The sequence below is a fragment of the Bos mutus genome, chromosome 7 (assembly GCF_027580195.1).
Source record: "Bos mutus isolate GX-2022 chromosome 7, NWIPB_WYAK_1.1, whole genome shotgun sequence".
Taxonomy (NCBI): Eukaryota; Metazoa; Chordata; class Mammalia; order Artiodactyla; family Bovidae; genus Bos; species Bos mutus.
The window spans coordinates 102,794,869-102,813,308 of record NC_091623.1 but is presented as its reverse complement, the minus strand read 5'-3'; the positions used below and the strand labels follow the sequence as shown (position 1 = coordinate 102,813,308).

The window sequence follows — 18,440 nt, the reverse complement described above, 5'->3', positions numbered from 1 at the left end:
AGTAAGCGTCTTTTAATTTCGTGGCTGCAGTCACCATCTGCAGTGATTTTGGAGCCCCCCAAAATAAAGTCTCTCACTGTTTTCACTTTATCCCAATCTATCTGCCATGAAATGATGGGACTGGATGCCATGATCTTCGTTTTCTGAATGTTGAGCTTTAAGCCAACTTTTTTACTCTCTTCTTTCACTTTCATCAAGAGGCTCTTTAGTTCTTCTTCACTTTCTGCCATAAGGGTGGTGTCATCTGCATATCTGAGGTTATTGATATTTCTCCCAGCAATCTTGATTCCAGCTTATGTTTCATCTAGCCCAGTGTTTCTCTGTACAGAGTTTCTATGTAACACAATCCTCTCTATATCCGCAAATGCCCTCATACATACCCTAGTCCCCACACATCCACCCACATCCATTCATTTATAAACAAAACATGCATATTCATCACACCTAGAAACCTACCCACGTCACACAAACTCACAGACATCTATACTCACACTTGTAAAAACAATATAATGCATTGTCCCTTATTCTTTCCATCAAAACAAGCCCTTTACAGCCTAGATGTACATCAACAGATGAATGGATAAAGAAGCTGTGGTACACATATACAATGGAATACTCAGCTCAGTTCAGTCGCTCTGTCGTGTCCGACTCTTTGCAACCCCATGAACTGCAGCACTCCAGGCCTCCCTGTCTATCACCAACTCCCGGAGTTCACCCAAACCCATGTCCATTGAGTTGGTGATGCCATCCAACCATCTCATCCTCTGTTATCCCCTTCGCCTCCTACCCTCAATCTTTCCCAGCATCAGAGTCTTTTCCAATGAGTCAGCTTTTCGCATCAGGTGGCCAGAGTATTGGAGTTTCAGCTTCAACATCAGTCCTACCAATGAACACTCAAGATTGACCTCCTTTAGGACGGACTGGTTGGATCTTCTACTCAGCCATAAAAAGGAAAGCATTTGAATCCATTCTAATGAGGTAGAAGAAGCTAGAGCATATTAAACGGAGAGAAGTAAGTCAGAAAGAGAAATGTAAATATCGTATACTGACCCATATATATGGAATCTAAAGAGATGGCACTGATGAATTTATTTTCAGGGAAGCAATGGAGAATCATACATAGAGAACAGACTTATGTACATGGCGGGAGGAGAGGAGGGAGGAGGGGAGATGTATGGAGAGAGTAACATAGAAAATTACAATACCATATATAAAATAGATAGCCAATGAGAATTTGCTGTGTGACTCAGGGAACTCAAATGGGGGCTCTGTGACAGGCTGAATAGTGGGATGGGAAGGGAGATTGGAGGGAGGGGACATGGGTGTACCTATGGCTGATTCTTGCTGATGTATGACAGAAAACCACAAAATTCTGTAAAGCAATTATTCTTCAATTAAGAAATCTTTTAAAAAGAGCCCTTTAGGATATGACTAAGGAATCTTCAGATTACTAAGCATGAGTGCAACCATCCTAGAAAATTTTCTGAAACTTCAAAGGAATAACTGATTATTTTCACTATTTTTCATTAGTGAGTATAATAGTCTACTTATTTTAAAATTGCTAATCCATACATGAATATTTCTGAATACTTCCTACTAACCAAGATATTTGACTAATTAATTAAAATATTGTTTCATTCATTTGGCCATTATTGAGCACCAAGTATGTGTGAGACATACCATGGTAGACACAGTAGAAGATTAAATAAACAGACAATGAAGGCACCCCACCACAATTGCTGGTCTCGGAACACAAACACGAGTAACTTCCAACAAGATAGCACAGTCATGACACCTGCATGGCTGGAAAGGCCACAGTGAGAGAGGGGACGTGGCAGGAGAAGGGACACAGAGACAAAACAGTCCTGAAGAATCTGGTCCTAGAGAACAGGAAGACATAGATGCCACCAGGGCAACTTTGGGAGGGAAGCTTGGGAAGGAAGCTGCAGCATCTGGTTTGGAATGCACTTGAGGCATGGCTTGGCAGGACATCCAGATGGACATGTGTCCCAGGTGTCTGCAAATGAAGAAAGGGGGCCTGTGGGAAAAGACAGGGTGGAGACAGGGCTATGAGGGCCGTCCATTAGAGGGGACCACTTAGACAGCGACAACACTGAAACCAGAAAAGGAGCCACGGCAAAGAACATAAGAGGCAGCGCAAATCCTTGGGGTGTTCCTTGGGGAACACCACGTCCAGCTTGGCCAGGTGACAGAAGCTCTCATTTTTTGCGACACACACGTGCATCTCTACACATGCACCTCTGCCAGCATACAAGCCCCAGAGCACACACAGTGGGGCTGCACCAGCTTCCAGGTATCTCCTGGATATAATCATTTCAGGTCGGGGAAGCTCAGTCACCCAAAGCAACAGAAATAATTGATCATCAACCCTTCAGCTTCCAATCTTGACTGTTCTAGACATGTGCATGCCCCCAGAGAGTATGGCAGGGGAAGGGCCCCTGTTCTTAGACCTCAGTCATTTGTACTACATACTACGGTACAAAGGAACACCTAAAACTGCTTTGCTGTGGAAGCAGGGTGACAGAAACAATGTGAAGCATCCCCAGTTTGATTTCAAATCCCCCAATTCTGGCTACATCCAGGCAAGTGACCCCTGATTTACCTGGAACCTACATCTCCTTCACTAGCTGTGTCTCAGTTTTTTGAAAGTGTTTTGAAACTTTTTTGAGAGTGTTTTTGAGAAAGCATTTTTGAAAGTGTTTTGAGAGAGTCCCATAAGTATAAGCATCTAAGTTTGTCAAAGGTTCTGAGAAGACCCAAGGTAAAGATGCCTGGTTCTATTTGTGTTCCCAAATGCATTTGACTTGGGCATCTTCTTTAAAAAAAAAAAAAAAAATTAGCAGCTCATTCTGAAGAGAAACTTTGGGGAAAGACTGGACTGTTGTTGTTGTTTAGTCACTCAGTCATGCCTGACTCTTTTACAGCCCCATGGACTGTAACCTGCCAGGCTCCTGTGTCCATGGGATTTCCCAGGCAAGAATACTGGAGTGGGTGGCCATTTCCTCCTCCAGGGGATATTCCTGACCCAGGGATCGAACCCACATCTCCTGCATTGGCAGGAGGATCCTTTACCACCGAGCAGCTAGGGAAGCCCAAAAAGGCTGGACTACTTGATCTCTAAGATTTTTTCTGGCTGCACTGTTCCATGGACCTCTGAAAGTACAGGCTCCCAAAACACAGGGCTGGGCCTTGTGGGAAGTTATCCCTTCAGTCTCCTCTCCCAGGGAAACCAGCAGTCAAGGGTGATTGCCCAAAACCTTAGAGATGCAGCCTTAAAAGAATCAGCAGTTTCTTAGCATCAATCAGACACTCTCGGCCACCTGCCAGGATCCCATGCAGGCTGATACCTGGGCTGGATAAACAAGGTAGCCTGGGCCTTACCTCATTAAGGACCCATATTACCTACTTCTCCAGTGGTTCCTAGAACTGGGCTGAGCAAGGCTGGGATCTGATCTCAGTGTGAGAAAAGCCCTCATTAACCATCTGCCTCCTCTTTCCTTTCTTAGTCTTGCTGCTTCCAAGGAGGCTGAAGCTGCTCGGTCTGCTTCCAAGCCCATGTCACCGTCCGATTTCCTGGATAAACTCATGGGGAGGACTTCTGGATACGACGCCAGGATCAGGCCCAATTTCAAAGGTAGATAATCTTGCCTTTCAGAGCCCCAGGGATCCACTTTCCCAGATTGTGGCAGCAAGCCCACTGAATTGTATGCAGATGGTATGAATTCCATGACTCTTTTCTCTACCCCTAAGGCAGATACTATTAGTCAATTCACCAAGGCCAAACAAAGCCTCGGAGAGTACAACTCAACAGGATCTCTGGTTGCCTGTGTCAGTATGGGAACTAAACCCACTTGCTAGCTTTACTAATGGACAAGCAATGAACGCAGAATGTAGAGAAATGAGTTCAGGTTTCGCTTTGGGTACAAACTTATTCTCTGAGCTTAGATAAGCCTCTTCCTTTTTCCCGGTTTCAGTCTCCTGGCCTGGGCAGGGATGGAGCAGGCTATCTCTGTGGTTTTTACACTGTGCCTCATGGAGTCCTGGCGCTTCTTCCCTGTGTCCCAAAAGAGAGAAACAGAAGACACGAGCAAGTCCCCCACCTTGCTTCTCCCCCAAGCAGCTGTACTTTTATTTGTCTTAGATGAGAAGCTTCTAACTACAGTTCATCCACTGAAAGCTTCCCCTGGAATAACAAATAATTTTGGAACTCTCACTTAATAAGAGCCACAATTTCAAGTGCCTAGTAAGACAATAGGGGGTGGTAGAAATATGCAAAAAAATAGTGCTGCAGGTCCCTGGAAAGTAGGCAGCCCTTCCGTCCCCCCAGTCCCTCGTCACCCTACAGGACTGCGGGTCTTGTGCTGCCTGACCATCCAAAAGTCCAAGAAAAGCCACAAATCAAGATTTAGGAGAAACTTCCTGAAACCTAACACATGTAAATACAAGCAAAACATGTTTGGGAGCCAGATATGCCCTTATGGGTGGCCCATTTATTAACCACAAATGAAGTGATCTGAGAAGCTTCTTCTGGCTCACAGTCCTCTGAGCTCTTATGTCTTACAACAAGAGGGGCCAGTTCCTGTCATCCACTGATGCCTCAGGAAACTGTAACCATCCACCTCTAACTGCTGGGCAGGTTTCTGCATGCGCAGACTTGAGGACCTCCTTGGGAGCCTGTGCACCCTGACCTTCCTCCCAGCACCCCTGCAAAAATCTTATTTCAAAGACCCACAGCCAACCCTGATCAATCCTTGATTCCAGATGCCCTTCCTTGCTGTTCCTTTTGGCTCAAATCCAAGACCGAACAAGAGATGTGGCAGCTGTTAACAGCTTCCTAGTATCGGCTCCCTCAACCCCCCACCCTCCAAGTCCCCTTCTCAGAGCGCTCTGCAAATGGAAAACAGGCTGGGAAGTGCACTGAGGCTTGTGTGGGGGCCCAGTTCCCACACCTGTTGATGTCGAGGTGCTCTTGCTCCCCAGCACCTCACTCCTGAGGCCATTCTCTTCCAGGATTGAACACCACCTTTCTTCCCTCAAAGACAGTGAGTCGGCATATAAGCCCTTCACCAGAGTCACGGTCTCAAACACCCAGAGGGCCCCAGCAGGTACGGCGCACAACTGAAATAGGATGGGGGTAAGCAGAGAGAACCAGAAAGTACACGCTCTGCTAAGGGCAGCCAGGTTCCCGCCAGGTAGGAAGCAGGCCCTGGGTGGCGTGCCTTCCCAGATGAGACTTAAGTCAGGGGGTTATGTGAAATCTTCCAAGTTGGCAGCTAAACCATATCGTTGGGAAACACCATTGGCCAAATCAAACACATCAGAGAAAACTGACCACCAGTTTGCATCTGCAGCTTCGCAGTTTTCAGCAATTCCGTCCCCCAGCGCCCCCTCGTGGGCTCCTTCAGAACTCCAGGCTGAGTAGAAGTGCCTTAGTCTTGTCCACCTGCTGAACATAGGGGCCTCCGAGTTTCATGTGCTAGTTATCCTTTGTGCGTATCACTGTACTTGGCACATAGAAGGCCCACAGTAAACCCATCATAAATGAACGCATGAGCAAATGACCCTAAAAATATGCTGCTGCTGCTGCTAAGTCGCTTTAGTCATGTTCGACTCTGTGCAACCCCATAGACGGCAGCCCACTAGGCAAGAACACTGCAGTGGGTTGCCATTTCCTTCTCCAATGCATGAAAGTGAAAAGTGAAAGTGAAGTCGCTCAGTCGTGTCTGACGACTCTAGCAACCCCATGGACTGCAGCCTACCAGGCTCCTCCATCCATAGGATTTTCCAGGCAAAAGTACTGGAGTGGGGTGCTATTGCCTTCTCCGAAAAATAGGCTATGTAGAATAATTAAGTGACTTACCCAAGTCATGCTGCCAAGACTGGGGACTTTAACCCAGCTAGCTGCTCTGACTCAATTCTGTCTAATGCTAGTGATTTATTTAGTTGTTTACTGCCTGATTCATTTATTTATTTACTTACTTACATAGCGGTGGACATAACCATTGAATTAGGGCCCTTTCCCTCCCCACCCTGAAAACATTATTCCAAACACTCGGACCCAAAACATACCGGACAAGACAATCCCTTGGGCCTTTCCCAACCCTACACTATCTCGACCCCCTATAATCTCCTCTGACTTGGGCTCTGAGCAAAGCACATCTTCTTGGAACCCCACCCCAGGTGAAGAGGAGCAAGATCTCTACTTTCCCTTGTGGTGAGGGCTGAAACATTGATTTCAGGGTACCTCCTGCTTCTGAGCCCCACGGCCCCTTTCACATGTCCCAAAAGCCCCCCACAAACTACAGAGCTCCTGTAAAGGCCAGGCAGAGTAGGCCCCTATGACCCCAAGACAACAGGAAGGGGCCTGCCTTGTTTGAGGACCCCACAGAGTGATGAATCACTCAACAATTTCGTCTGAAGATATGCGTGCTGGGGAGAGTGGGCTCTGCAGAACACAGTGGCAATGAAAATCCTAACACTGAAGTAGAGCGCTCAAAAACTGGATTCTAACCCTCTTACTAGTTACCTGATGTCTGTGACCCACAGTAAATCACTTGACGCTTCTGGGCCTCTGTTTCTGCATCTGTGAAATGATCCAGGAGAACCAGGCCCTGCCAGCTTTGATATGCTGTATCTTCGCTAAGACTCTGTGTATCACAATGGCTCCCAGGATCGAGGGCACGGCCCAATGCAAACATACACACAAGACCAAAATTAAACTTTAATATTTAATGAAATATATACATTACACTGCTGCCAAAGGCAGCCAGATTGTAATTTTCTTGAGGATAATTTAATTTCAGATTTATTTCAATGAACCACACCTCCCCATGAGGTCCTTTTGGCTGGTGCCCTCTCGCACACATAAATCAGGATCTAATTTATATGGGAGTCACAGCACCAGATACTGGCAGGGCCTGGGTGGGAACTCTGTGCACATCATTTCAAGGCACAGGCAGTAACTCTTTGGGGCATCTTAATGGTATGAGGCTAAATGAAAAGAGAAACCTGTATCTGAGTCTAAATGAGGAGCTGGAGGGGAACCCTAATGAGCCTTTGTTCTGGTGAAAGTGACCAAGAAGGCAGATTTCTGCTCAGCATTAGGAAAAAATTTTTAGCAGGCAGAGCTATCCAACTATGGAAAGTGCTGCTCGAGATGAAATGAGTTCCCCACTGCTAGAGGTGATCAAGTGCTCAGCCCTGAATGAGTACCAATGGTTCCTAAACCCAGCTCTGCATGAGGATCACTCAGGCCACTCATTAAACAATAAACTCTGGGCTAAATCCCTACAGATTTGGGTTCACTGGGTCTGGGGTTGGGCTGAGGAGTCTGTAGTTTAACAAGTTCCCCAGGTGATTCTACGTCTGCACCTCAGTTTGAGAAACGGTTGGTTAAGTGATCCTTCAGAAACACTCCAGCCCTGCAATCCTATACAGTAACCTTGTAATTCAACTGAGAGCTTCCATAAGGGAATTCCAAACCCATGGAGCTGAGAATGACTGCCCAGATCAAGATCTACTCTCCCAAGTCGATGGGGAAATTGCATTCCAGAAAAGGGAAGGGGCATGCCTCAGAGAAAAGAGCCAGTGAGAGTCTGGGGCTGTGTCTCAAACACAGGGATCCTGGCAAGCCCTTGGAAGGAAAGCCTGGATCCTCACAGCAGGATTGAGTCCCTTTCTATACCCTAGGATTTCTGAAAAGAAAAGAATCTTGGCTGAGTTTGGGTGAAATGCTTGGGCTAATTTTTCAAGATGAACAGAGAGGAGTGGGTATAAGAAAACTTGGATTCAAGTCCTGGCTCTACCACTTGCTGGGTACAGAAGCCCAGGTGAGCTACTAAAGTTCTCTGCTCTATTATGAAGCTGGGAATCTCATTGCTAGAGGGACCTAGCAACAATAATTTTGCCCTGCCTACCTCAGGACCTCATGGGGATCAACCAGAAAGTGGACCTGGAAAAAATTCACAAATGGCATGTTGCCATTTTCAAGTGAAGGATCATAACCTATTATCCAAGTATGAACCCCCTTCAAAATCAGCTCAAGGTCATCATCACCTTCACAAGGGCTTCCCTAATGCCTCGCTCTTCAGAACCTCTCTCACACCTGGACTCTTACTGTTTATATAACTTTTACCCACGGCCTCACATTCTTTCCTGGTTATTTTATACTGGCCCTCTTGCCAGCATGAGTGGAAACCCAGTGCTTAAAATCCTGGATTTTGCCACATTATGATCTTGAGCATGCCCCTTCCTTTCTCTGAACCTCTCTCCAAAAGTATAGTCATTAAAACCACTAGCTTCAGAATTAGACCAATCTGAACTCAGGCTTGACCGTTTACTAGCTGTGTGGCTGTGGACAAACAGCCTGTCTGAGCCCGCTTCCACGTCTGTAAAATAATGGGAATAACCGTGTCTTCTCATGGAGCTACTGAGAGGATACAATGAGATAACATTAGTAACACTCTCAGTGCAACAGAAAACCCTGCTCAGTTAATGGTAACTAATTGTACAAAATGAAGAGACTGGGCTTCAATTGGACAGAGGTCCTGCTAGCAATGAGATTCCGAAGGGCAAATAATCCTCCTCTTCTTTCCTACCCTTGCAGTAGGATTCAAAAAGCTTGCTTGGAAAGTATTTACCAAAGACTTATGGACTTCCCTTGAGGTTCCCTCTGGATTCCTCAGCTGGTAATTCCCATCAACGCCCTTTCAGACAATCATCCTTGGTTCAGAAGTTCAAGGCAAGGAACTTGCTGTTTCTTGCAATTCCCAAGATGGCCTCCAAATGTTGTAGCTGTAAATACATTTCGGCCACAAATTAGAAGGCAGCCGGTGGGGTTTGGGGAAGGCATTTCAACCATATGGCAGGATGATGAATCATCTCGTGTTAATGAAAGTACATCTCAGCCTCTGGTGTTCTGTACCTGGTGCTCACTTGGGGACCTGGGAATCTGGCATAATGATGTGGCTACGAGTCCCTGCTGCCTAAGAGTGGGGTGGAGGACAAGTCAGGGTCTCCTCCACCAAAGGGGATCTATCCCTAAATTCAGCATTTCATGAATGGGTCTCGTCTGGGGGATTTTTTTCATGGCCATGGAGCTAAGCAAGAATCTCTTTTAATTGGCAGGTCCCCCAGTGAATGTCAGCTGCAACATTTTCATCAACAGCTTCGGTTCCATTGCTGAGACAACTATGGTGAGTGAGTCAGAACACAGGCTGCTACTTACTGCCCGGGAGATCTCTCCCCCTGAAATATTTACCCTCTGTACTGGTCTTGCTCAAAGAAGTGGGAAATCTGGTGTTTTTCAGGGCTTCATGGGATTTGGACATTTTTACTGTCCTGTTCAATGTTTTGAGTGAAGACATATATCTGAAAATGACCAAGGAGTTGGGGGCTAGCACATGCTAAACACTCAGGATTACAAAAGCAAAATTCTATCAGGAGGTGAAAGTTTTAGATTAAAAGAAAATATAAAGACCTGCTTGTAAGTGTAAAATTCAGCTGTAGAATAGCAAAAGACGGGTTATACAAGCTGAGATGGGTATACTTGGTTGATTCTTCTATGTTTGTATATATTTAAAAATTCCCACAGTTAAAATTTTAAAATATATCTGTTAGAGTAGAAAAAATTCTAGAAGGAAAAACAACCAAAATGTTAATAGCAGTTATCCCTGAATCATCATCTTATGGAGGATTTCATATCCTTCAGTACTTTTATATTTTTCTAATTTCTGCAAGGAGTAAATCTTATGTTAATAATTATAAATAAATGTAATCTACTTTAAAATATTTTTCTCAATGCTTGAAAACAAAAATTCAATTGTACTTGTTTTGAAGGGTGCAATAAAGCTTGTGAGAAAACAAAGCGGCCTCAAATCAACTCTTTATGAGCAGAATGAGAAGCAGTCAGTCAATCACGAAGTCCTATAGATGTTACTGCCTTCAAATCCTCTAAACCATCCATCCCTGGATGCCCACCTGCCTCTAGTCTAGCTCAGGGTGCCACAGTGCCTTGCTCACATTACTGCAAAGTGTCCCCAACTTGCCTCCTGCCCCCTCCAATCTATTCTTCCTCACACTGTGGTCTTTCTAAGATACATACCTAACCACACTGGTCCCCTGCTTTAACACCTCCCCCAGAGCCCCCTCACCTTCAGCATCAAGCTTGCAAGGCCCCTCTGATTCTGGTTGGCTGCATCTCTTCCCTCTCACTTCCCATTCTGGATGAATGGAATTGCTCAGCCTTCTCCACCCAGGAGGTGCTTGCTCTCTGGTTTCCAGCCTTCTCTTGATGCTGCGGAGGCCTCTGCCCAGGGCCCCCACTCCAGCTTCCTTTCCATTGCCAACCCTCAGATTCTTAACTCCCTGCTTAGGATGACCACCACAGGAAGCCTTCACACTCTTAACACGCATGTACACGTGTGTAAGTTCATATGTGCGCTGACCTAATGCTAGGATGGGTTCCTTCTACCCGTTCTCACGACGTGTGCTGCAATCCCCATTGAATGCGCTGGCCGTGCATTCTCACACTCTCACCATCTGCCCGTGTGTCCCTCCTCTCACTGGAATGTAGTTCAGTTCTTTGGGGGCCAGAATCTTGTCTCATTTCCTGTGGTAACCTCAGCACCTGGCACAGTGATTTAATAACAGGTATTCAGTAATTTTTTTTAAATAAGTAAGCCAAATCTGATATATTGTCTGTTGATTCAAACCATTATTTGGACTGAAATATTTATACCAATTAGATCTAACTTTTTAGTCCCAGATTGGCAAAAATTGCTGAGTTCTATATGTCATGGGGCAAATGATCCAAAATCTATCCTTTTGCGGAGAGGTCTGTTTTAATATGGTCAAATCAAGCAATCAAAGTCCCTAAAACTAACAGGCCTTTAATCTCCATGTGGAGGTTGTCCCGCCTATCGACTAGAACAAGCATGGCTGCTTTTCACTGGACCTCCAGGTCCAAAAGCCAAGTCGTTCCACCCTGTGAATGGACGCCTTCTCAGAGCTCCTAGTGAAGCCCTCTGCTGTTCTTCTCCCTCCAGACCAGACATGCACGGACATCTGCATCATTCATAGTGCGTGTGGCAAATGTTGAAACTTCCACTCTTCTTCCAAAATGGTAAAGAGTTATCAAACCAAGTAACGGTTTACATATGACCCCGTTACGTAAGGAACTTGGTTATTCGAGACAGGTGTACGCATCTGCACTCCAAGCCCACCCCTGCTTTCCTATAACAGTCGCATGGAAATCTATTTCCTTATTACAGATTACTAATGGAGTGGTGGTTTGCTCTTGTTTTGCATGGTGGTTAAAAGCTGAGGCTCTGAAGGAAACCTGGATTCACTCACTTTATGTAAGAGGCTGAGTTGCTTTGTTATCTTTAAGCCTCAACTTCGTTGTCTGTAAAATCCCAGGGGTGATTAATGTCATACTACTTCACCCAGTTAATTTCTTTTGCCTCCTGAAGTTATTATGGATGGAAATTATAAACAGGAAAGCATTTCTCAGAGTAAATGCTTTGTAAGTGCTCTTACTGCTTCCAATGACGATGATGAGAATGATGGGGGCAATGATGGGGGCTCTGGGCACTGAAGCCCCAAAGTCACCCCAGATTAGTTGTGTGATCCTGAGCAATTCCTTGAGTTCTCTGAGCCTTAGTTTTCCCTTCTCCAGTATATCCTGTCTACCTCTTCAGACTTTATTCCTGCTACATATGCTTTCTACAGAGACAGTATAGCAATCAGGACATAGTCTTTCGTGCCCGGACGAAATCTGAGACTCAGCTCTGTGGACACGCACAAGGTAGCCTATGTCAGCCTCCTCCTTCGTAGAGCAGGGGACCAAGAGCATCCACCTGGGACTGTGTGAGGACTGGCAGATGAGGCATGGAAGCGCTGAGCACAGGGTCAGACACAAAGGACACACACAATGGATGGTAGTTCTTATTTCAGATGCCACTTGTCATTTTCAACAGCTTTCACATGCGTTCTCTCACTTCATTCCTTCACCAAACACTTGCTCTGAAAACCACTCTATAAAGCAGACTTGGCAGACACAATGCTCCCCAGTGTACAGCTGAGGAAATGGAGATTTGGAGACACCCCCATCCCAGAACTAGTTAGTGACCAAGCAGGAAATAGGGTCCAATTCTCACAACTGCCAGGAAACCATCCCCAAGAAAAAGACATGTAAAAAGACAGAATGGTTGAAGAGCACAGACATGGGAAACTGAGGGACCCCAGGCCCACAAACACACTTAAGCAGCAACCTAAGTGTTATCCAAAGTGGAAACCCAACCTCAAATCATGCCAGGCTCAGCATGGCTCAGGAGAAAATAGTACTGAAAATGGAGGTAACCAATGAGGGGAGGAGCCCAGAGAGATGGCTGCCTGGGGCAGAGATAAATAATGTTTAGACAGAACGTGAAGGACTGGCATGAGGTACTTCTTTGGGCATGGGCCACAGCTGACACAGTTTTGTCTTTATTAACTAAAGTTAATCCAAAGTAGAGTTGTCATTTTCTGGCTTCCACATTCAGTAATACGGTGATTTTTTTTTTCCTATGGGGTTCTTAATTATCAATATGTGTTTAATATACATTGCAGATAATTCAGGAGAAAACCTAAAATCTCAAAGGTAGAAAAACTGCTAAGAAACTAAGTCAGTCTTTATTTTACTGAAAGGGAGTCCAATGTCTAGAGTGGTGACACTGACTGAGCAAGGTCACACAGCACGCACTGGGTGCCACAGAAGCCCAGGGCCAGGCCACCTTGCAATGGCCAAGAGCTCCACTCCCCTGCAGCTTCTTTCTCCCCTAGATCCCACCAACCAAACCCTCTGGATCACTTTCCCATTCAAGCCTATTTCCTTGTCACTCAGAATATGCTTAGAAAACAAGATTGCATTCAAAAGCAAGACTACAGACTTGTATTAATGTGGAACACAAAAAAGGGCAACGACCACACGTTAAATGCTACTGTGTGTCAGGCATTATGCAGAGCACTCCATGTGTATCATCTTATTTACACCTCACAACAACCCCCATGAGGCAGGACATGTTATCTCCATTTGTGTTGTTTAGTCACTAAGTCATGTCCAGCTCTGTGATCTCATAGTCTGTAGCACACCAGGCTACTCTGTCCTCCACTATCTCCTGGAGTTTGCGCAAATTCATGTCCATTGAGTTGGCCATGCTACCTAACCATCTGATATTCTGCTGCCCCCTTCTCCTCCTGCCCTCAATCTTTCCCAGCATTAGGGTCTTTTCCAATGGGTCAGCTCTTCACATCAGGTGGCCAAATTATTGGCGCTTCAGCATCAATCCTTTCAATAAATATTCAGGGTTGATTTCCTTAGGATTGACTGGTTTGATCCTCTTGCAGTCCAAGGGACTCTCCAGAGTCTTCTCCAGCACCACAACTCAAAAGCATCAATTCTTTGGCACTCAGCCTTCTTTATGGTTCGACTGTCACATCCATATATGAGTACTGGAAAAATTATAGCTTTGACTCTATGGACCTTTGTTGACAAAGTGATGTCTCTGCTTTGCAACATGCTGTCTAGGTTTGCCAGTTTTCTTTCCAGAGCAAGTATTTTTTAATTTAATGACTGCAGTCAACCATCTGCAGTGATTCTGGAGCCCAACAAAATAAAATCTGTCACTGCTTCTACTTTTTCCCCTTCTATTTGCCATAAAGTGATGGCACCAGATGCTATGATCCTAGTTTTTTGAATTTTGAGTTTTGAGCCAGCTTTTTAACTCTCCTCTTTCACCTTCATCAAGATGCTCTTTAGTTCCTCTTCACTTTATGCCATTAGAGTGGTATCATCTGCGTATCTGAAAATGTTCATCGCTCAGTTGTGCCTGACTCTTTGCAACCCAGTGGACTGTAGCCTGCCAGGGAAGAATACTGGAGTGGGTAGCCATTTCTTTCTCTAGGGGATCTTCCCGACCCAGGGATCAAACCCAGGTCTCCTGCATTGCAGGTAGATTCTTTACCACTTGAGCCACTGGGGAAGCCCATATCTACATAGCTGAGGTTGTTGATATTTCTCCCACCAATCTTGATTCCAGCTTGGGATTCATCCAGCCTGGCATTTCACATGATGTACTTGGCACAGAAGTTAAATAAGTAGGGTGACAATATATAGCCGTGACATACCCCTTTCCCAATTTTGAACCAGTCTGTTGTTCCATTTCTGGTTCTACAGATTTCTCAGGAGGCAGATAAGGTTGTCTGGTATTCCCATCTCTTTAAGAATTTTTCACAGTTTGTTGTGATCCACACAATCAAAGGCTTTAGTGTAATCAATAAAGCAGATGTTTTTCTGGAATTCCCTTATTTTCTCTACGAGCCAACAAATGTTGGAAATTTGATCTCTGGTTCCTCTGCCTTTTCTAAATCCACTTGTTTATCTGGAATTTCTCAGTTCATGTATTGCTGAAGACTAGCTGGAAGGATTTTGAGCATAACCTTGCTAGCATGTGAAATGAGTGCAATTGTGCGGTAGTTTGAACATTCTTTGACATTGCCCTTCTTTGGGATTAGAGTGAAAATTGACCTTTTCCAGTCCTGTAGCCACTGCTGAGTTTTACAGATAAGAAAACTTAGGCTCACAAAGGTTAGGTCCCTTGCGTAAGGACACACAGCTAATCGGTGGCAGAAGTAGGAATTGAAGTCAGATATCACCCCAAACCCCATGTTCTCCTGAGCCAAATGTAAACACTTAATGTCCAGATATTTGGGATTATCCAGCCCTTGCTTTTTTTTTTTTCATCATAAGGAAGTCAGAGTTGAAAGGGAACTTCACTGAACAAACATACCCAGGCCCCCATACTTCCAGCCCAGGGCTCGGTCTCACCAACCATACAATGAGCTGGTCGTGTACCCTGGGTCTGTGGTAATATGGTCACAGTCCAATGTCAGAAACTTTCCAGGCTGTGTCTGTTCTCTAAGAGCAGCAGGAGTGCAGAGCAGCTCTATAACCAGCTGGAGTCCCTAGGCCTGACTGTCTGCCTCCCAGGGCTCAGCTTTATTCACCAGAGCTGAGAGTAGGCAGGCAGCCAGCAAAGCAATAGGGGTCTCCATCCATTCCTGACGGGGCTAGCGCTGAGGCTAGCTGACCTTCATTCAACCTTTGGAGTGATTCTGAATCTGTGCAAAAAGACGAAAGTAGAAGTTGGGACAGGAAAGTAGGAAGGAGAAAGGGAAGGAGGACTGCTGGTCTACAGCAGCACCTCCAGCACTCCATAAGACAAAAATGTGGACCTAGGACCTCAACGGGACCACACATGCTTACGTGGGCACATCAGTGTGTGCTCTGCAGCATCTATATGTCATTGGAGGATGTGCACGCATGTGTATATTGTGGGGCCATATGTTTGTGCAAATGCACACATAGGCCTGTGTACCTGTGCACACTAGTTTGAATATATTTAGACAGGTAGTGTTAGTCCCTCAGTCGTGTCTCTTTTCGACACCATGGACTGTAGCCTGCCAGGCTCCTCTGTTGATAGAATTCTCCAGGTAAGAATACTGGAGTGGGTTGCCATTTCTTTCTCCAGGGGATCTTCCTGACCCAGGGATCGAACCCAGGTCTCCTGCATTACAGGTAGATTCTTTACTGTCTGAGCCACCAAGAAAGCCCATATAGACAGGTAACCTCAGAGAGAAAAGTGTCTGATCACGTATGGATATGAACATAAGTAGGTATACTTCTATGGTTATAATCACACATGTGAACATGTGTAATGGGGATGTGCATGTATCTGCATGTACATTTAAGAATATGTGAACATGGTTAAGAGTTAAAACACATGAAGGGTATTATTTTCAGTTATGTAACTGTGTGTGGATATTTGTGAATATTGATGCATGCATTTAAGTATGTATCAGCATTTGAGCCATCCCTCAAATATGAATTCTGTGTGCATGCATGTGAGAATGTATGTCCATACAAAAAGATATGAATACATGAAAGAATATTTAAATGTGTATCAGCATGTGGGTATGACTATACAGTGTGCAGGTGTACATGTGAGTGTGCACACATGGGGACACACAGACAGCTGGAATTTATGTGGAACTCAATGTCAACAGATGTGAGAGAGAGACAGAATGTGCGAGTGTGGCTAATGACATCCTTTGGGCACGAATCCCGGCATTTCCACGATAAGTACGTGTGCTCCAGCCTCTCTTGCCAAGGGTTGGGCTAGCCTGGCATAGAGACAGGCACACTGTGGCCAGGACCCCTGGTGATGGGTGACAATCGAGCCAACTAGAGCCCACGTCCCTGGCCTTATTTGTAGATATTAGGGGAGAATTGGACAGAGCCCTGAACCAGGAAACAAGAGACAAGTGTTTGAGCTCTAGCTCTGCCACTGTCTAATACCACTGAGACTCACTTCTCCCTTGGCACCTGGCTCTAGGAATGGAGTGTAGGAATACACAAGAAATGGGTATGAGAGTCCTTTATGAATGCTACAGAAATGTAACAGATTATTAACTACTAAAATAATCAGCCACAGTCACCAATACATAAGCCTAAGTGGTTTTTTCCCCCTTCTGTTCCCTATTTATTCATTGTTTCCACCCCCATTTTTAAGGTCCTATACTGAATGTCGGAGAAGGTAATGGCACCCCACTCCAGTACTCTTGCCTGGAAAATCCCATGGACGGAGGGGCCTGGTGGGCTGCAGTCCATGGGGTCGCTAGGAGTCGGACACGATTGAGTGACTTCACTTTATTTTTTCACTTTCATGCATTGGAGAAGGAAATGGCAACACACTCCAGTGTTCTTGCCTGGAGAATCCCAGGGACGGGGGAGCCTGGTGGACTGCCATCTATGGGGTCGGACACGACTGAAGCAATTTAGCAGCCGCAGCAGCATACTGAATGTACTGAAGGCAGCATTACATAGGCTCAAGGGATATAGATCAGCTTTACTCACATTACGCTAGGCTTTCCTGTACCAACAACCACCACCCAAACCCTAGAGTCTTAAAATCACAAAGACTGATATATCCCTCTTCTAAAGTCTGCCACAGATCTGGGGGACCCTCCAGGACTACTGTCCTCCATGTCATGGCTGAGCCTTGCATTTCCACATTGACACATGGTTGCACACTTGCTGTGCAAAGAAGGCATTAAACAGTAGCACACTGGCAAGTTAATGCTTTCCACCCAGCAGTGACATCTACCACCTCTGCTCACGTTTCACTAACCGAGGAAAGCCTCGTGGCCCTATCTGAAAACGACTGTAATCCTCCCATAAGGAAAGAGACACCAGACATTTGTGACTAGTAGGGCCCTTCTTTTAAGGAGTCTCCTAGAGAAAGGAAACCAGAGACAAGACCACAGTGTGATGGGTGAGATTACAGAGGTGTGCACAGGACACTGCCAGAACACAGAGAATGGCCGCACCAGCAGCAAAGTTAGGGCATGTTCACTGAACAGGCACGACGTGCCAGATGCTGTGAAATGCTGTGTTGTGGCTTTGAGTAGCTTTTTTTTTGGAGTAGAAGTCTGATCATGGTTCTCTCCATGTTAAAACCTTCCAGGAGAGAATGGCTTAGTGGAATAACCCAAACAGAAGGGGTTTAAAAACCAGTGTGTGTGTTCAACGGTGTTAAAAGAGGAGCCATGTCAACTAAGAAAAGAGAACTGTATTCAGTGGATTTGGCAATGGGATGTGAGAGGAGGGAAGCATGTATGAAGGTGGGGAATGTAATTCAGGGACATGAAGAAAGCAAAAGACAAAAATATGAGAAGACACTGGGAAGATAATTCTTTCACAAAGCTTGCTGTGGAAAAAGATGAGGTGGTGGTGGTCATTTATTGAGCATTTTTCTAAAAATCAGGCATTGGTAGTTAGCAAATTATGGAGATTATTTCATATAACCTAATAATTCCATTTTATAGATGAGGAAACTGAAGCTCAGAGAGGCTTAATTCACCCAAGCTTTTCCAGCCAAGAAACATCCTCACTAGTTATCGGATAAGAGGAGAGGCTACTGTGCCAAAGGGAGGCAGGGTCATGGAAATACAACCTTGTCCTGGTCTTCTGCACTCAGATTTGGATAACAAGTAGGATTTGTGCAATTCTACAGAACGGGTATCTCAAAAGGCCTTGGCCACCCATCCTTGTGGATATTTGGAAATGAGAGTTCAAGATGTATGAAAACAGCTTCCATGTAAGGAGATTAAATGTCCTTATGTCTAACCATAAAAGTTAACACATTGTTTAGGAAGCAGTCACTTCTCAATGCCAGCCTACTTCTGGGATCGATTGACTAAATTGAATCAACTGATTGAATTGAACTGGGATCAGTTGACTGAATGAATTGATTTTGAATCATACAAGATAAAACTTAGGTCCATCCACTTCTTTCCAACTCTGCTGCTGTCAGGTCTAG

The 18,440-nt window shown here is 45.2% G+C and overlaps 1 protein-coding gene across 2 annotated transcripts in view; it reads left to right on the top strand.

The window, feature by feature from the left end:
* The window catches only part of GLRA1 (glycine receptor alpha 1), an 86,439-nt gene that overhangs the window by 34,561 nt on the left and 33,438 nt on the right, over window positions 1-18,440 (top strand). For both annotated transcript variants that reach the window (XM_005898221.2, XM_005898220.2), the window contains exons 2-3: window positions 3,528-3,655; window positions 9,148-9,215. In XM_005898221.2, coding sequence (XP_005898283.1) covers window positions 3,528-3,655; window positions 9,148-9,215 — 196 coding nt within the window. The remainder of the gene's footprint in view (window positions 1-3,527; window positions 3,656-9,147; window positions 9,216-18,440) is intronic.